Source organism: Scatophagus argus, chromosome 3, assembly GCF_020382885.2.
Source record: "Scatophagus argus isolate fScaArg1 chromosome 3, fScaArg1.pri, whole genome shotgun sequence".
Lineage (NCBI taxonomy): Eukaryota > Metazoa > Chordata > Actinopteri > Scatophagidae > Scatophagus > Scatophagus argus.
In genome coordinates this window covers 4,636,828-4,657,380 of record NC_058495.1, presented here as the reverse complement: position 1 = coordinate 4,657,380, position 20,553 = coordinate 4,636,828, and the positions used below count along the sequence as shown (strand labels likewise).

Below are 20,553 nucleotides of genomic sequence, written 5' to 3'. Positions count from 1 at the left end.
GGAGAGGTTCTATATGCATATATTTATCATATTCATCAGAATGACGTCGATTAAAATGAGCAGAGCCTGAATGCATGTCTTTAGTCACTGAGCGCCACCATGCCGACATTCTTCTCACAAAGAGGCAGCCCATTAGTACCATCCTATCAAATGATCCATCATGACTATTTGGTATGCTATTAAAGCATGACGGACAGCTTGATGGTATCACTACAGACATCCATGAGGCCTGTAGTGCAATATCCTACATACTCGAGAGGCTTTCATTTATTTGCTCTCGAAGCATTAGCTGCGGGGCTATACAACATTCATTACCGAGGACTGCTCTCACTCTCTTGCATTCATTCCCTGTTTCTGTTTTTGTCTGTCTGCAAATTTCTAATCTTGAGCAAACTAAAATGAGAGGGGTAATAGGGGATCATATCCTGTCATGGTTTTGACGTGGTAAAGGCAGTTGGATCTTGTAGGATATGCAGTGATTGGGTAAAGAGTTAAAAACCCAGCTTCATCAGCTCAAAAACATACTTTAAATTCTTTTATCCCCTTGAATTGCATGTAAAATGAAAATTGTGTATATATGTGATGTTGAAAAGACAACATGTTTCTGACATCTGCTACAGAGAATGACAAGCTTCCTTTTTGTGGTTTCAGAGGCCCCAGAACTCCAAATCCTAAATCAGTCTATTTAAATTAGACTTATTGGAGTTTTAAAAGAATTCATAATAGATCTAACCTGGAGTTAACTGATCCCAAACTACATCACTATGTGGAAAACTACATCTGTCATTCACAGACAAAGAAATGTTTTTGCTACTTAACTGTTTTTAATATTAATTCAGTGATGACAAAGTATGAAAAGTCATTCCCAACAAAGGGAAAGATAAAATGAAAATCTTAATAAGGGGAAGGTGTGGATTTAAAAGAATAAATGTTGCCCCCCCAACACACACACACACACACACACACACATTCCACTCCACTCTGTAGTGATAATATTTGATCAGTCCTTAAAAATTTTAACATTCATGACTAAGGGACATAAAAGGAAATTCAAAATGCTTTAATAAAATAGAAACCATGGGGTAACTCATATCAAATCCATTACTTTTATCTCACTAGCTTTGAATATAATGTTGTAGAAAATTTTAGTGTGTCTTGAAAGGCTCTCTAAAATGATCAGGTTTATCTTAAGTACATCCTAAGACATGCTAATGCTGACCACAGTCTAGATGAGTTATGCGTTAAAAAAATCCTCAAACAGAATATGTCAAGATGTAACACCACATATGAGCACTTGCTGAAATATTCAGTTTATTCAGCCTCGTGTCTGATTGGCCAAGCTTCGATTAGATTCCCCAGGTGAGTATCAACCCCAGTTCCATTTGAACAGGAGGTAAAATGAGAAGTCAACAGTATTTAGTCAAATAAAAGACAGAGATTAAAGAAACTTTGGCAGCCAAGTGTGGGTAATTGATTTATAATTTATCTACGGCTGTGCTGAGCAGTGGCCACTGGAGAGATGGAGCCGATTTCTGTTGCAACCTTTTTGCTTTCCTCTTGAGAACACTTAATATGGGCGGCTGTGTTCTCTAAGCATTCTTTTTCCCTTTAAACTATGGCTATCAATAGACACCATAAAAATCGGACAGAATATAAGCAAAACAACACTTTCCAATCCATGCCCGATTAAATGAAATTGTCACAGCAATGAAAGTGATATATGAAACTAAGGTGAATGTGTAAAGTGCCATAAATCTCTTTTTGCCGTACCTTGAAAGGTCAGCATTTGCTAAGATGAGTCCAGAGACACTGTTTTATTTCACAGTAATAAAAACGAGAAAGGAAAAGCTACTCCAAAGACAGGCTTCCTGTTGAAGCAATAAATAAATTGCCAAAAGGCTAATTTACTGTACTGGGTACATATGTGCATTCTAATACAGTTCAGTACAACAAGAAAGAAATAAATCCTGCTTTTGAAGCTTGACTTTTTGTCCACAGAGGCTTGCTTTTTGGTAAAGAACTGGTGCAATCAGTGGATAATGTTCCAGAGAAAGGTTTTCATCCAGGTGGTAACCCAATACAGTTCAATGGAAAATGATGAATTGTAGTGGTGATTGTGCACTGATTTTAGATGAATCGTTTTGAATTTCCTTTCCTCACAGCCATCCCCTGGAGTGAATACTCAGTTGTCACTGTGGGCCACTGGTTCTCATTAATTTTGCAATTTCATTTTCCAAGTTGGAAGATGCACAAGAGATGATTGCTAAAATCAGCACTGGCCAAATTAGACTGACTTTTGTCCAGTGTGGGTCATGCCACCCTCTGCCTGACGGTATTGTCAGGGTTATTCTTCTTACTTTCTTTTCTTTTTGAAGATTTCCTCCACAACCAAAAATATAGAACACAAACACATAGAACCAGTTTCACAGGCTGAACAGAATTTCTCATAGTAAGTGTACTTATAATTTTCCCTCCCCATATTCCCATCAGCAAAACCTCCCTTTCAGTGAATCTGTCAGTGTGCTGTTCACTTGTTTGTTTGGAAGCCCATCAGTTTTTAGACTATATCACAAACATAATGAAAGGCACAAGACAGAATAACAGTGCATTTTACAGAAAACCCAAGGGCTTGGCTGATAACATTTCAGGCTCTGCAATTTGTCTGTACCACATTATACAAGTCCAATCACCACCACTCTTGAATTACTGGACAGTTTTTTTGCAAAAACAAATGGTCATGCAAGGGTGTGATAGCAGCAGCTGCTGTACTCCTTTCTATTCAAGTGTTTATCAGCAGCTCTCTTCAAGTGGAAGAAATGTATGATTTGTGAACCGTAATATTTTTCTGATTTTTTCTTTTTTTTTTTTTTTTGTCTTACCGATCTTTACTTTGGTACAAAACTTCAAAACCTGTCAGTTTTACTGGTCAAAGAAATTTCATCTAGGACATACAAAGATTTTTTTCTTTTGCTTTCTTCTCCTTCAGCAGCAATCTAATTATTGGCAGCACTTAGGCAGTGTAGTACACCAACTGCGATTTTAATAACTGTTGAGTCGCCAGCTGTGAACTATTAAGAAATGATGGTAATGACCAGTGGATTGAAATCAAATTCCCAAGCAACAGCAAGTGATGCCTCCCATACAGCTGGCCCAAATAATAGCTTGTTTCTTAACAATTGCAGTATGACAGTGCATGGTTGTACAATATCAAACTGCAATTTAACATTGCCATAAACCTGTGATATGACTATTGGTACTGACCTCCTCATGTGATTAGAAATGACAGAAAAAGATTGCCTAGAGTGCAAGTGTGAAAAGGTTTACTCACCCTGTACCAAACAATCTCTCGAAGCCTTCCGTCAGTTTTGAAGTTACACTTGAGAGTAACAGTCTCTCCCACAACAACAGGAGGCAAGGGCTCTATGGTAACTGTCAAATATCCTGAAAAACAAAGAAGAGCAAACAAGACTTTTATGAAAACAGAGAAAGAGTTTGCCTGAATAAGATATATGTTTTTGTATTTTCTTTCTTGCTGAGGTAAATGTTGGAGAATAGCAATAGAGCAGTTGTGAATGCATTTAAAAAGCTCAAGACTGGATTGTTTTCACTTTTGGAAAAGTGATTTATCTTTATACAATTGTACAACAAGGACTCTCCCTCACCAGGGTATCTTGTTAAAAAGCACTTCAGTGGTTACTTAAGCAGAAGTGTGAGCTTTCAGTGACCTTTCACAATGACTTAATATGCTTAGGATGTTCGAAGAAACAAACTTGAGTTACAGTGCAACCATTTCAATAGCTGAGAGCACTAAGCTATGGGATATGCACTGTGTAGCTGGCATAGCAGTTTCTTGATAATAAGTAGTATTATCTGTTCTGTTCTCTCTAACTTCATCTCCCTTCAAATAGAAAAATGTGGGCAACCTGCATGACTGTAAGACACAAAATTGCTTCTCACCATAAATTATTGGCATGAACCTTTCCTGTGCAAAATATCTTTAAGCTTTCCACCAGCTGTTTATCTGAAGTTGTCTGGCCCTGAGTAAACACACACAGTCAATAAACCTCAGAAGCAAAGGCCTTTGGATGGCATCACAGTTCTTACAAATGTGGTGAGTATTTTCTCATTCATAGTCAGCAAATACAAAGAACATGATGAGAAATGTCAGAACCAACAAAACAGAAGTATTGGGTTTATGATGAAAATGTGTTGCCTGTGAGGGCAGCTCAGTCATAATCTGTAAACAATAAATTATTTTCTTATACTTAGAAATCACAGAATCAGATGCTGGATTTGTGCCATGCAGTACAGATCCTGGAGCTGCTCTGTTAACTGAGGCTTTTGTGAAAACAGGCATTAACAGCAATACACACACACACACACACACACATGCACTTTTCTGGGGACATTACATAGATTTACATTAATTTCCTGGAGGCTTAACCACCACCTAACCATAACAATAAACTTTACTTGCCTTATCCTAACCCACACCTTAACCTAACCTTCACCCTAATGTTTAATGATTTACACTGTGGGCACTTGCATTTTGTCCCCATAAGTAAGGTAGGCCCTCACAAAGTAACCGTGTAAATGGATTTTGTCCCCACAACTACAGGAATATGCATACACACACACACACACACAGAGGCCAATAAAATCAAGAAAAAAAAGGAAAAGAAACAACCTGCAGATGCAAACTATTTAATTTGCGCAGATTTTAAATTGAAAAATTCGGTTGAATTAGAGTTGGACACCTGACCTTGCTACATTATTCCTGCTCATCATCCATTTGCACATCCATCTACACAGTGTTTCAAATGGACCTGCAGGTACAGTTTCACTATTCCATAATCACATACATTTCCAAGGTGATAATGGTATAGCATATCAGCAGAGGTAAAAGATTATATCTTGCAAATAAAGATGGGCTGATACAAAAGCAATTACCTGGTGATAATGTGAAGACCTGTGAAAAAATAAATACAACCCAACAGGAAGGGGGCATTTAAATGAAGACTGTATGGAGGATACATTGGAGTGAAGGAAACAGCCTTAACTCTAGGAGAGTACAATGTTAGTGTGTAAAAATCTGTTTGCATATAGTGAAAAAGGACTATTATTTTTATTTAGTTTTCTTATTGATGTCATGCACTGTAGGCCCACAGAGTTGGATGACTGTGACCTCACAGGGCTTCTTTTAGAAACAAACTAACGTCTTGCCCAGAAAGTGTTGAAATGCAGTGAGTGAATATATGGCATCCTAAATCAAGTTAGTTTTTGTGGAGACACCACATTTGTTCAAGCGATCCTCACTGCAGAGTCAAAGGGCTGGTCCAGCTCTGCCTCTTTTGACCTAATGGTTAGGTTGCAGGTGCAGTGGACCTAGAGATGGGGCTGGACTAGGCCTGGCTCTAAAGTGAACAGTCTCAGTTTTTTTTTCTCCTTTTCATGAACATGATCATGAAGATGGGTCTGGACAGATAATGGTCATGAAGTGTAGAAATGACTTCAGTGCTGAGCAGCAGTGGTACTACAAGTCTCACCGTTACTAATTTAACTGCATTTCCGAGTAACATGGAGGTAGCGTCACTGTTTTCTCAGTCAAATAGTTTTTCAGTAGTTTAGTTGTTTTGTTGATCAAGTATATATATACTGTATATACTATATAGTATAGCCGACAGAAGTAATTTTGTATGATGGTGGCATCACTCACTATTCCTTTAGCTTACAGTATCTCTGCTGCAGGACATGAGTTTTGATGAAGATATATCAGAGAAACTGAGGACTGAGAGGAACAGATCATAATGGAGTCAGGATCTGATTTTTATTCTATTCACCAAGTTGGTTTTGAAGTGGTGGAAGCAGAGAGCACAGCTTATTGTTTGATAAACAGTTCAACTTACCATTTTATACCTGCCTTTCTGTTTGACTGCCAGTTTTATTGATCACTGAGATAGCTCTAACTTGGAATGTAGTTGATTCAGTGTATTGAAAAACACTGTTGATGGAGTAAACTGCTTTTGCCATGTAAGCTTAGCTTGCTACATTTCTCTGGGGAGTAGCTTCAGTGTAGTAGAGTGTATCAGGCAAAAAGACAAATTGGATCTGGTAGCTTGGTTGCTTACTTTTCAATAGCCATTACTGGTATTAAAGTAATTCATGTTACATTACAATTTGCTATAATGTTGTTTGTTATATAGTTGAGTTGCTCTTCAGTTACATATATTGCTGGTATGTAACAAAACAAAGTTTAGGTTTGTTACTGTTATATTTGTTTTAAGCTTGTAAAAATAGTCAGCAGTGTGAGCAATGGTTATTCTTGAATAATAAATTTAACTTGAAATAAACGTTAAAAAAACATAGTACCATAAAATTTTCAGATTTCCACAATTATCTTGGTTTACATATAGGACAGTGTCAAAAGAATATGACTATTAAGAATGATTGAGAATGTACAGGAAAGTGAAAAGGCACACATAGTGAACTTCCGTTTCAGAAAATGACTACACAATATGCAATTCTAAACTGAAAAGAAGTCAATAATGACCAGCAAACCGTTCCACAACTGTGAGATGGAGACATTTTCACTGCAGAGGTTCAGTGTTACCTTTAAAACAGATAGTCTTGGGTATGTGCACTGGTAGACATAGATCCTGTGTCAGTGCACCTAGATATGCTTCTTAGAAATCTTAATTTAATCAGCAGGTTGAAGAGATCTTCCCTTCAGAGTCAAACTGAATGGATAAACCTTTCCGGAGACTGCATGTCATTAACACAGAGCTGATGCTCTTAGAGAAAATCCTAACCACTTACTACGAACTCAAGTGGAGCAGCCTGGCCTTGTTAATGTCTCTCTGTGAGTTTTCCACAGAGGGGGTGGGAATGCATATTACAAAAAAAAAAAAAAAATGTGGCTGGCAATTTTTAAATGGAAAAATGTAGGGTCCATCAAGAGAACTGTCTGGACCTAACTGTTTCAAACATCTTACATCAAAAATCATCACTTTAAAAGCGTGTCTCTAAGTCACAAATCACAGTATCTGAGTAGGTTATAAGATGTTCTTTCTGCACAGTCCACAGCTTGAACTCACAAGCTTTGACACCAGGGACAAGTCATGATCTTGTTGAGCTACCTGCAAAGTGAGGAACCAGAAATGGCTTCACATAACTGAGGCAATCACCAGGGCTGCATGTAACAGCAGATATCACACTAGGGTTAAATATTCAATTATCAAGACAAAATACTGAGAATTTCATCCAAGCAGCATACAGATCTCTTCAGTTAATTAATTTATTTTTTACAAAGAGTTCTTGCTCTGTAAATGAAAAATGCTTGAATATACTTTATTTCCCATTGACTGCAATAATTCACCTGAGGATTAGGACAAGTGGCAGCTATAGGTTGTAAAATATTCCTTCCAAATTGAAGATATGCTATCCAGTCCATGAATACACTTTAAAGGTCGATCGTTACACTTAAACAATAATTAAACCTCAAGTAAATAATGATTAAGGCACACTATTCAAACAATGTAAAAAATTCTGTACAAGATGCTAGGTGGTCTTCTTGTGTGGTTGCAGTGATTAATTGGGAACAATTCATTGACTATGTGGCACAGAGGAAAATATAGCATAGCCAATGACAGAAAAATGCTCTGGAGCGTGTGGGGAGGGATGAGAAATTTTTAAAAGAGCAAATTACATGGGTTATGCACCCGTGCCAGGGAAGTTCACATTTCAAATAATCCCTACGAGAAACTGGAGCAGTTGCCGGCTGCACATACCAAGACATGAGGGCATAACATTCCCACGCAATTCAATATCCATCGAATGCTATCCAAATGACTTAATAAATTAGACACATTTTATTTGCCAATTCTCTGTTGAAAGCATTCCAACAAAGCAATATCTCTTGTTATGCTCGATGCCCTTGTTAAAACGCGGGTTAACATTCACACAGCAAAACTCCAGTGTTAATTCAGATCTGAGCATAAAAATCAACTGTGTGCGATTGTTTATGTAAGTCATCACCCATCGGAGATAATTCAACACTTGCGATCGTTTAGACAGCTGTCCCTGAGCTGTATTAGTTCTGAGTGGACACAAGTCTCCAATCAGCCTGTTTGCCAACTCGCAATTGAAAAATCAACATTTAATCTACTGTGCAGGCTCTCACAAACAGTAAGGAAGGTTATCAGTTTCTTCAATCAACAAAAGTCTTTTCATTAAATATAAAACATACAGAAATTCTTCTTTTAACCCAGTCCCAGTCACATAGCCTTGATTCCAACATATATCACTTTTGCTCACAACCGAAAATGACCACACTGTTGTTTTTATTGACCTTCACGTTGCAAACACCACTAAAACAAACAGAACCAACAGCTTTAAAAGGGAAAGGCGATTCTTTTCGAACCAATGAAAAGAGCAATCTGTAGAGTAAGAATACAAAGCAAAATTGTTCAACTCACACATGTACTGTACTGTTGAATAGACGACATTTTGAGTCTTTTAAGGAAATATGACTTCAGTGTCAAGCTGGATATGTCCAGGAATCCCTAACAAGTTTTGTCTGTCACCGTGAGCACCTTCCCTTTAGCTGAGCTTAAATTCAACAGACAGAGAGACTTAGATTCTGTTTTCATGCTAGAGCTGCACAGTATCGATCCTTCCTGTGCTTATAAGCCCTGCATTCAAAGGAAGCCCCAGGTATATTTATATAGTGCTCGCAGCCTCCTACCCATAAGCCTCTTCTACCTGAATCAGACTCTCTGCCAGGATGTTGTTATACCTTGAAATCTAACAGTACCAAACATATCCATGACTCTCAAATCTCCGGGAGAACCACAGAGCTTGTGTCACAAATAGCTCCAGTTACTGAGGTGAGAGATTTAAAAAAAAATGTGGACAAAGATTTAATTTGTATTTGATCAAAGTGAAATGTTCAGCATCCCCAGAGAAACCAGCCGCTTTAAAGGCACATAATTTATTATCACGGAATATGAGGGTAAGCATACAGTTCTGCAGAAAATCTTTGAAATAAATCTACTTGTCTTGAAACCATAATCCACTTGGCCATGAAGCGGAATATTTGGATATCACTGTAAAAGTGCATAAGCAAGTGTGGAGTGGCCAGAGAGTGCACGGCATTTAATTGGCTCATATTAGCTGGTTGTAGAGGCAGACAAGGCCTCCAGCTTGTCTTAATCCATCAGAGGCGCTGTTGGAACAGCATCTAATGAGGGCTGCAAACTATGCTTTCTCCCATTAATAACAGCAATTTGCCAAGATGCAATGAGAAAACAAAACACAGCCAATGATGGACCAGCCCAAAATGTGCCTGTTATTGTGCTCTGTGATTTATGGATATGGCCTACCTTTGCTTAGATGTCAAAGCAGCTGAACGCATGAGAAAAATGAATGGCTGAGTTTCTCAGCTCTGCTCCTCATCTGAGCCTCTAAGCAGTGTAAACAAACAGAGCTGATTTGTAGTCTCTAAAACGCATTTAAACATTAGCACTTCCAGAGAAAGAAAGTATCTGTGGAAAAATATGTATGTATTGTAAAACCTTTTCCACTACCGTATGAAACTCCAGCAATGAGGACACATGTGGTAATCAATAAATGCAGCTAATAACTGCACTGCTAAAGCCAGGTGAATAATTTGATAGCAGGAGCTTAAGGCAAGTGAACGAGTGATGTGCTGTTAATGGGACAGAAGACTCTTTGGAAAAACCAAAGATGACATTTTAATGTTTTACATGCTTTGCCAACCATAACTTTCCCATTTGTAATTCTTGCATTCCGTCAATTTTCCATAAGTCCCATCTGAGAAATGTTAAAGTACAGAGCCTAAGGCAAACGAGGTATAGATTATGTAAATGGAACATGTTATATATCTTATTCACGTTATTCTCAATAAAAAATATCCACTAAGTGAGGAACTTAGTGGCTATTAGAGCACCACAGAAGTACATTTCCTCATACATCCTTTTATTTCTCCGAATATCAAGGTTAATAAAGATAATTGGAGCACAAAAAAGTCCCCTCTAAACTTGTTGATGGACAGTCGCATGACCCGGTTTGGTGCTAGAGACAGGAATATGGGTTTGTGAACGGAGCCTATAGCTGCAGGTTCTTGTGAATTTGCTGCATTTCAAACAACCTGAGAAACAGTCAGAGCCCTGAGTTTTGTACAGCATTAAAGCATAGCAATAGTGGATGTTTTTTTTGGCTCAAAAGTCTTTTTTTTTTATTTCTTCTTTGTTTTGTGTTTCTGAAAAGTCAAACTGTATTCAAACCTTTGTACTTTGTTGCATTATCAGGAAGTATTGGAGCAAAACACACATTTATTTTCAAGTAAAATGCATCTGTTTTGCAACATTGCTCTTACTTTGGTCATGTTTGCCTTATTGCCTGCACACAAGTGATTTGTTTGACAACTTATGTTGCTTTATTGGTCTCTGTTGGAAAGCTGTATCCACCTGTTTTGCTGTGTCCCCAGATCTCACAAGTGTCATGGTGTCCTAACCTAAAATGATGAACCAAACTTCCCCAAAACGGTATACAGAAATTTCACACATGTACACCCATCAAAGAACACTGTATTTTACGCTACATGATCTGACATATTCCTGAAATAAATAATAAAAAAATAAAGTAAAATATTAAAATTCCAAAATTAAATAAATGATATAATAAAATTAAATTAATATTTTTAATAGCACAGACTGCTACACCTTCATCTTTGTACTGCTAAAATAAAAGCAGGTACTATAATTTGATTAAAGTTGTTTTAAAAAGTGAAAATTGTTAGTTACGACTGTTTCACCTTCAACAAATCAAGTCAACACACAGCACACACTCAGGTAGTGATTTGTAACTGCACACGCAAGCTGAGCTCTGGAAGTGTTATGTAGAAGGAGACTCTGGATGACTGGTTGTTGATTTATTCTGGCCAAGAGCACAATCTGCGCCTGTGGAGAAGGTCTTCTTTTGTAAACAGAAAGCTGAGAGCTGATGTGTTTTTCAATCAGAGTGATTTACTGTTTAATGACATGTTTCAGCTTCACAAGTGTCAGCACCCGTCCGTCGTAATCCACCGCCCTCCCGCAAGCTCATACTGCTATAGTGGATAGCAATCATGAGGAACGCTATCAGTGGGTCCTCATTCTGAAAGGCCTTAGGCATGTGGCATTATCATGTCATTGGTGGGAAGAGTTGGAGCCAGGGAGGAAATGCAGCCAGCCTTCCCACATGGAGTTGCAGTGAGATGCAGTGGTGTGTATGTCACTGCTTCAGTTAGCTGGCCAACTAGAAAGCCATGACTCTGATCCCTCTGTATCCCACTCTTCATTTTCTATCCCAGTATTAGTGTTCCTCTGCCATCAAGTAGAAATGCAAATTAGAACTGGTGCTTTCCCCTCACTTGAATTGAAGCTATTCATTGATTTGCTGAGTGACTTTGACGACCCTCAGGAGCATGAATCCAGTTAAAATCCTGTCATGCAATTTCTTAAAGTAAATAAACACCAACAGGGAGATGAGCCTTTAAACACGCTTTTGAGAGGTGCAGGATATTTGTTGTAGTCAGACAAGGCTTTCATGATAAAGACAGAGGATGACCACCGCTCTGGCTTGCAAGTGGCCTCCTGGGAGACAACAGACCCTCCATGGCCACACCATCAGGAAAAATGACACGACCAGCCATGTCTGGTGTAGATTATCCAACTGAGAGCTTGTATGTACAGGATAAATGTGCCATTAGGTTGTGTGTTTCCTCTGGAGATTTGTAATATCTGATATAATCAGTGTGGGGAGTTTACCATGCATTTGTTTATTCACATTCCTGGAGTGCATGACAAACAGAGAGAGAGAGAGAGAAAAAAACCACCAATGCAGCACTCTGCTCTCAGCACCAGTGCTACATACATACACTTCAGAAGCACTGCACTTTATCAGTAAGCAAGGATTACAGCTCTGGTTGTGAGTCCAGCAAAGGCGCTAAAATGTAAAACACACAAAGTGACAGGTTTAATGTTCATTACAGTGGATAAAAACAAAAACTGTGTAAAATGGAGAATAAAATTTTTGAACCAAAAGTCATCTGAAAGTAACTTTACATGTTAAACAATGAGACCTGACTACAAGAGATTCTGCTGGCTTGCAAGTGAAGCAAATTTAAAGTCATATAGCGAAACTTTTCTTTGTTTTTTCTTTTTTTTTATTTCTTGAAGGGGCACTCACAACTGGTTCCTTACGTGCTTTTGGATCAGTGCACACAAAGCCAATGATGCTGTAAATCGTGCTGAAGTGCTACTATCCTCTAACAGCAATTAACTTCTGTTTTGAGCCCAATCTCTAGAGATTCATAGCAATGACACATCTAGTACATTTTGGAGAACTCAAAAAGTCATGCATCTGCAATGTGAAAGATATTATTAAGTGAAGTGGTGAAAATGTGTTCAGACATGATAATTTGTTTTAGAACAGGTTTTCCACTCAATTTCTATGTCCTTTTCTGGCCTTGGAGTAACACTTTTTGGCAATGCAAATGATGTGCTCAAGATGGGTCAGCCATTGTCTGCCCATTCCACTGATGTTCCCTTCACCAAATAGACTGAATTGGCAACAAGAGCTGCATCTCAGCTCTCTCCCAAACAGTTGCGGTGAACAAAAATTGTTTGTTTGAAGAACACTTGCATGTCCAGAGTCCCTTAATTTAGGAGACTGTGTATGGCGCACACCACACAGTGAGCAAGCAGAGCCTTCTGGCATAGTGCTGCAGGGTAAAACACCAAGCACTGGATCTGTCCAAGCTCTCAAAAACAAGGAACAGTCAGCAGGGTAAATATAGCAGCTAATGAGGTAATAATTTGTCTTTTAAGCAGATGGTGCTGCTTTTTTTTAAATGAAATATTTGGACTGTGTAGCATTATTGGAATGTAATTATTTGTTTCTTGTGTCTGCATAAGTTATTCCTTGAATTTACAGTGAGCAGCATTTGAGCATTAAATTGCAGGTAGCTGGTATTAAAAGAAATGGCTTATAATGTTCCATGCAGCTGGAGTAGCACAAAGCGGGAAGAGACCAATGTGTCTGTCCAAGTTTGAGGGCTTTATTTTGCCTGAACAATTAAGTGGAGACCTATAGTAGAAACAGAAAATGTGCTGTCATATCCTACTCCAACCCCTCAAAAATAAGTAGGTTTCCAAACCGTATTTTATGATTGATTCCTCTGGTCCAATGAGTGTGGGTGTTATTTAAACGCTGTAAATACATTTAGAGCTAAGCAGGAGTCACAGTCCGATTTTAGTGACACATGCACACACATGAAAACACACCAACACAGGCATAAAAACACAGAATAATAGATGGCAAAATACACAGATGAATAAGAGATACATTTTGAAATTCTATAAAAGGGCATTGTAACACCTTCTCTTAATATGCATGGGTGCTGTTTTTATATGAGAATTAATATCACAACTGAAAAACGACAAGGTGTTCATGTTAATTTAAAATCTTGAAAAAATATTCTTGACTGTTCCAGTGCCAGCATAAACAATCTACAAAATGATCTGAAGGTGTTCCTAAAGGCTGCCTAGCAGTTTGTTTGTGTTTTTCCCATTACTTAGTTGTAATAAATACAACAAACAAATCTAGAACTCAGAGGAATGAAATGTCACAGCACCTTGAAAATATATATTCCAATCTGATTTTAATAAGGTAAACAGGATCCGGTTGCCATATTAATAAAGGCCTCAAAAAGTCATGATGCTGTTACCAAGGAAGCAAGTTGTCCCGGTAAGCCAGAGACAGACTCATGAGAGTATCAATCACTGTTTGTGCATTCAATCTGTAGACCCCTGCATCACACCAGGTCATGAGCAATGGCATGAAACGAGGGAGGAGATGAGGGCAGTGTGGAGAAATGGCCATTCTGAATGTCAAATGGGTAGATTTGAGGAATGCATCCAGCATGCAGGGAACATAAACTGCAGAGTCAATTTATCACAGCAGAATTGCTGCCGTTACAGGAAGGCCATTTCATGTTATTTCAGTGACTCTTCACAACATCTTTGTACTGGTTTGTTCTTGTTTTCTCCACTTTGAGGCCTCACTCAAACACCTCACAAAACCCCTACAGGCAGAGGTTTTGATTTTTTGTCAAATCCAGCATTAACGTGGATTCTGATTAGTGTCAAGGCCAAAAAGAGGGGATCCGGTTTGATAATCCACAAGAGGGAAAAAAAACAGGAGCTACTATTGGCAAAGTGACCTCGGAGAAATACATCCTTCAATGTTGTGCTGGTGGCTCAGTTGATTTCTGGCAATGTATTATATATTTCTATTAAATCTTAGCCTTAAAAAAAGAATCTTCCTGCCGTTGTATCTCATCTTTTTTGTTTGCTTACGGCGAAGTATATTTTTTCCATTTAAAAGCAGACAATGCTACAAAAAAAAAAAAAAAAAAAGATATTCTGTCATCCTGCAAATTCCTTTTAAGGACAGAGCATGTTGAGCATGATGCAAGGGAAAACTGGAGTGCATAATCTTCAATCTATGCTGACACAATCATCATACAGCTTAGAGGCAAGAGGATCAGTTTGAAAATGTTGTAAATGAAAGCACAAATGAGTGATGGGATAGGGACTGACAAATCCCACAGAAAAAGTAAAATCACATTTTTTTGTTAAGTACTTTTCAAAAAAGGAGTCATCCAGCTTTTTGAGGTATCCAATTTGTCATGTACAAGGTGTGATGGCAATCAGTGAGACAATCTAAGGGAAGTTTAAAAGCTACAGCAATTCATCACTATAAATACAACAGGAAGTTCAAAGAGTGGCACATAAGCACATAATAGTTTTAGAAGATTCTCAGCCAGGCATTGCGTTCATGGGACATAGAGAGATCAAAGTCATAACTGCAAGAAAACTGCTGGCTCCTCTAACTTCTTCCCTGATGTATCAAGCATGAGTTCAAGTAGTTTTCATCCACTGTAGTGCAATTACAAGTAAAGAACCGAGATACACAGTATCAGTGAAGTTTTCTGACTTGACTGCAGTCCTCTCCCCAGTGATCTGAATAGCCTGTCTGCCTTAAAGCTACCTGGACTCTAAGTGGATTCCATCCACCTGTTAGCCCAGTGTCTCAGCATCAAGCTGGCCCAGTGTAGAGGGCGTAATCCGTGGTTGGATATTACATCAAAAGGCCTCAAAGGCAAGTGTGGGTGTGTTCATCACTCAACAGCCAAGCAAACTGGGGGATAAAAATGAAACTTGCATGCTGATTTATCAGCACTGCGGTGAGGATTAAAGGACTGCCAGCCCCCTGTCTGCATCGCCAACCTACTGCCTGCATGCTTTGTTTCAGTAGCTTTTAAACCCCCTCTGTCTCTCAAGATGTACTTCATCGCTTCAATAGAACCATGCCTCCATATGACCAACACTGCTGCATCGAAAGTGCTGCGAAGGAGACAACACATTCCTCTACTCATTGATACAGTTCACCTCTATGAAGGTACACAGGCATGTAGGTGAGAGAAAGCAAAGCGTTCTTTTTTCCCTTTTCCAATTCAACCTCTACCATCAAACAAAGGAGAAAGGGGACACACCCAAACTCAATTACAAGCTTTGTTTTGTGCGGAGGGCTGAGGAGGAGAAGCCACATGACTGCTGATAAAGAAAAAAAAAACAACAACATGCATCTCCACCCCCACCCACTTTCATTTTCTGCTTTTTCACTCTAACACAGCCATGCTGGCACTGCCATGCCTTTGTACTATGTGGAATTGCATCCCATTTTTTTGTACTAAAATCCACATAAAGTAACTACTCAGCTCAGCACCAGAATTATTCATTGCAGGCTGGGGTGGGGTGGTGAGCAGACCTGTATTAAAAACTGCCAGAAGAGGAGACAGCTGTCCCAACCCACGTTCTTATGTGATCTCTGCTTAGGGAGCAGGCTGGTATTCCAAAGCCCCATCTGAAAACAAATTAAAGAGGATTAGAGGCTGCCACTGCAGCTCCTCTCCTCTCTGTTCTGGGGAACAGAGTGTCCTGCTGGCCAAAATGGTGACCTTCACTTCCTGTCCTGTGTACAGGTGCATCGCAGCAAACATTAACATCATAGTATGAGTTCGACAGAAATGTCACCCTAGGTGCCGTTAAAATGAAGGGTCCAAAACTTTACATCAGCTGCTGTGTTAAAGCATCACTAAGTGCTTCTTGAAGAAGCAATGATATTTTTCTTGCTGTGTTTGCTCTGTAATCCTACACATTAGATTTAAAAATGAAACAATCACTATGTGTTCAATCTCAGCATTAATTTGAGGCTGCCTACATCCACCTATGAATAGTGTGGGATCCACTGGTGATACTCTGCCATGTCTGTACTGCAGCTGTCTCTTGTTTGTTTTGGAGGCTAGCTCAGCTGGACTGTGTAGGTCAGGTGACTGACTTGGTCAACATTCCACTATCTTATGGAATCAGATAGGTCTCGATACAAATGAATGAGCACAGAAAAATTCAGAAATGTAACTTGTGATTTATATATGAATGACTCTCTCCACAAAATATTTGTATGAATACATACACTATATAGACAAAAGTATTGGGGCACCTGACCATTATACCAACAGGCACTTCAGTGACATCCCAAAGGTGTTTGATGGGGTTGAGATCAGGGCTCTGCGTGGGCCAGTCGAGCCATGTCTTTATGGAGTTTGCTTTGTGCACTGGGGCTCAGTCATGCTGGAATAGAAAAGGACCTTCCCCAAACTGTTGTCACAAAGTTGGAAGCATAGCATTGTCCAAAATGTCTTGGTATGCTTTAGTAAGATTTCCCTTCACTGAAATTAAGGGGCCTAACCCAACCCCTGAAAAACCGCACCCTGATTAAATAATAAAGAGGTGTCTGAGTACTTTTGTTGATTTAATGTATTTTTAAAAAAGAAGGAATGTAAATGTATTTCTAATGCACACATAAATTTATATTTATATATTTTCATTAAAAACATGTTGTTATTGTTATTTATATAGAAACAGTTTTTTATGTGTCAACTTCACTGCATTTGTATGAAGATTTCCTGCCATGGCTCTATCATGCTTTTTTTTTTTTTTTTTTTTTCAATAGGGATTCAGATGCTTCCTTCCTTTTCAGACCATCACAGGAGCGTAGATAGGTATGCTTTAACATCTGTGCTGGATGGACATCAAACAGATGCCCCAAGGTTAGCCTCAGCATGGCGTCTGGTAGCTGCTCTCCACAGGTAAGTGATAACATGTGCTAGTCCTGAGTCACTCGGTTAATTCACTCGACTCCTAAACATAACCGAGTTTCACGAATGCCCCTCTTCGCTAACCCAGATCTGTTGAGTCCTTGGTTACACTTGCTGTTAACAACCCATATAAATACAAAATTATAAATTGCACCATTCATCGCTTTATGATGTACCCATTCCTTCTGAGTAGTTGTTAGCAAGATACTGTTGCGACAAATAGCATAAATTACATGGACTAACTGTGGTTGCCAACTTAATCGTCTTCAGGACACTCAGGGAGCGAACGGAGTCGAGTTAGAAAAACTTCCCGCATGGCTGGAAACATATAAACAACAAACAACATCGGGCTCACTTGGATCAGGCTGTCTCAAGTGAGAGCACGGGACTCACAGCACCAAACAGCGCTGGATCCACAAGATTTGTGACCGTAACCAAGAGCCAGTAAAATCTCAGTTACACTCATGAGTCCTGTGGATCTTGCTCTGTTTGGCACTGTGAGTGCTGTGCACTCACTCGGCTCAGTCAGTTATGAATTATAAATATACCATGGCCTTTCTTTGTATAGCCTCGCAAACAATAAATCTGAAAAGTGTACAAAAGTCAGACAATTAAACACATGACCACAACAAAATCGAAGAGTTATGGACATCACGACAGGTGTAAAAATACACATAGAAATGAAATGAATGCCACACCGAAGAGCGTGCACACAACACTAGGTTGCTTGGCACCTGTTTGAATGTCAGTCCATCAGGCTTGTGTACCATGAAGTGCTCAGTCTGCACTTGGTTCAACTTCTCTGCTTGACTATTCTCAGGTCATATTACCAGTCCTTTTCATCCCACTATAACCAGCCCACTGAACCCATCTGTCCCACTATAACCAGTTCACTCAAGTTATCCTTCCCACTCAGTTCTCAAACGCTTCAAGCTGATAGAGTCTGCAGTCACAACTGTGACAGAAATAATCAGAAACAACAGAAAGTCTTCACACCTCACTGAAGGTAGAGGTTCATCAACAACGTATCAAATGGAGAAATGACTGCTGAATGGTCCCTCATGAGCGTTTTAGTATTTGGCACTTTGACAAACCCAACACTACCTGTTAGTCAGATGACATCAGGGTGTTTGATCTGGGGCACAGGTGGTACATTAAAACAGTGACTGATTAAGGTAGGTGTGGCTTTTTGAAAAACACACTGAGGTACAATGATGCTAACCTCGAGACCTGATTGTTAATTTTAGTGCGTAACTGCCTTTACTTTGTCATGGTTGCAGCTTGATTTGTAGAAAAGTACAGTGGTTGTTTTAAAAAGTGCTGTGAAAGTAAAATCACTTATTTTGAAAAGTATTCACAAAAGTACAAGTACAAAAATGGCTTAATTACAGAGACATGCATAAACGCCATCCACTCGTTCAACACCGCATATTGATTAAACGTTTGTTTTCTCTGACGGTTAATTCAATGATTAAGATGAAAATGCATTCTAACGCAAAACATAAACAATCCATACCATAGTAAATAATATACCTGCCAAACATCAGCATGTTTGCATTAATGTTGTGCACTATGTGGGCATATTAGCACCACTGTATTGCTTAAGGGTATTCTCAAAGAGCTGCTGGCATGACTGTAAAAATACTGTCATACAAGATAAGGCGGCAAAGGCATGACATGAAACAGCTCTGACCAAACCGAATAGAGCTTCATAAGATGGAATTACTTCAGAACTGCTCCGCTGTACTCATTCTTTACTGTACATACCTTCAGTTTTGGTGGCATAGGCCAATGTCAGTCCCCCTTCAAGCCTGCCCGCTGTCATCTCTGACTGAACCAAGGGCATTTTTACTGATTAAACAGACACTGCTTTGATCATCTTTCAGAATTGCTCCCCTGTGGCTACAGTTCCACCTAGCATTAATCAGTCCTCATTAGCTGCGATGTCAGAGGTATAATTCTGCTGTCAATTTAGCTTCCTATGTGTCCCCTCCCACTGCCAGCTATGGGCAGGTAGGACAGTCAAAGAAGCCATATCGTCTATCCTGCGGCTATTGTATTTCCCTTTAGTCATTTTCAGATCTCGCTGGAAATGCGGAGGCATAACATCAGCTGGTGTGCTTGTGCGTGTGCTGCGAGACTGTAGGGGTTACAGATCAGAGAAGGTAACCTGCGATTCTATGCATTCATTACAATGACAATAATTTATATATTTATTTGTTGGATAAGGCCCAGCAACATACATCTCCCTGATTATTAACACACTGCTGTCGTTCCTGTCAAGCATTTTGGAGTTCTCATGCCTGGAGGCGTAGCTCTGCCGGTGAAGACATTGCCCATTACCTTTCCTCAAGTACAACACATATTAGTACAATCTCTAAGGACATCTATTCTTATTTAAGATCCTAAAAGTGAAGAGTGATAGCCAACTACAGGAAGAAAATGGTAGAGAATTACGGAGACTAGAAATTACATAAATTCATCTAATCTCACTACTGCCATTATGCCTTTCAATTATTCCTCTAATCATGCATTCCTGCATTCCTTAATGGTTTATTTTTTCTCATCTCCTGGGCTCATGTATTTCTATAGTGGAATGAAAGAAACAAGGCAGCCTGAGGAAAAGAAAGTGAGAGAAACAGAGAGAGAGAGAGAGAGAGAGAGAGAGAGCAAGCACAACGTATCACTCGTCTGGAATGAGGGGAAGTAGGAAGCATTGGTATTCACAGCGGTTCCTCCATTTTGGATCTCGTTCGGTACTTGGCTGCAGCCAACTGCAGCTCTGACACATGCACATCTCCCCCTCACACTGTTAGTAAAAGAGCTACTGTGTTAATTGGGCTAAACTGTGTTAGGGACGGGAGGGGAAATTAATGCACGGCTGTAAACAGGCATGGATGAATCACATCTGTCAGGTTTATGAGATCAAAGAAGACGTACGGTCCATGTGTCTCTAGCACTTTATTTCCTGTGCACATCTGGTGAACTGGGCAACATGCTCTACTTAGTGAAAAACAGCTAAATAAAAATCACTATGTTTAATATCTATGTTGCAAATCACACTTTTACAAGTAAATAACTGTGGTTTCTCTCCTTCAGTGTGTGTCTCGCTGGTTGAACTCCATAAGGCCCCGTCTTGTAACTACATAGACCCAGCTTCAAAACTATGAAAGTCAAGTTGAAATATCTGATATTACATCTAAGCCTACATATCCCATTTTCATATCTTTTTTACTGATACTGAGCAGATATCTGATCCACAGAAGAGC

The 20,553-nt window shown here is 39.2% G+C and overlaps 1 protein-coding gene across 2 annotated transcripts in view; it reads right to left on the bottom strand.

Moving 5' to 3' along the window:
- Positions 1 to 20,553, bottom strand: part of igsf21a (immunoglobin superfamily, member 21a) — a 158,055-nt gene that overhangs the window by 102,767 nt on the left and 34,735 nt on the right. For both annotated transcript variants that reach the window (XM_046382406.1, XM_046382407.1), the window contains exon 2: positions 3,329 to 3,441. In XM_046382406.1, the coding sequence (XP_046238362.1) occupies positions 3,329 to 3,441 (113 nt within the window). The remainder of the gene's footprint in view (positions 1 to 3,328; positions 3,442 to 20,553) is intronic.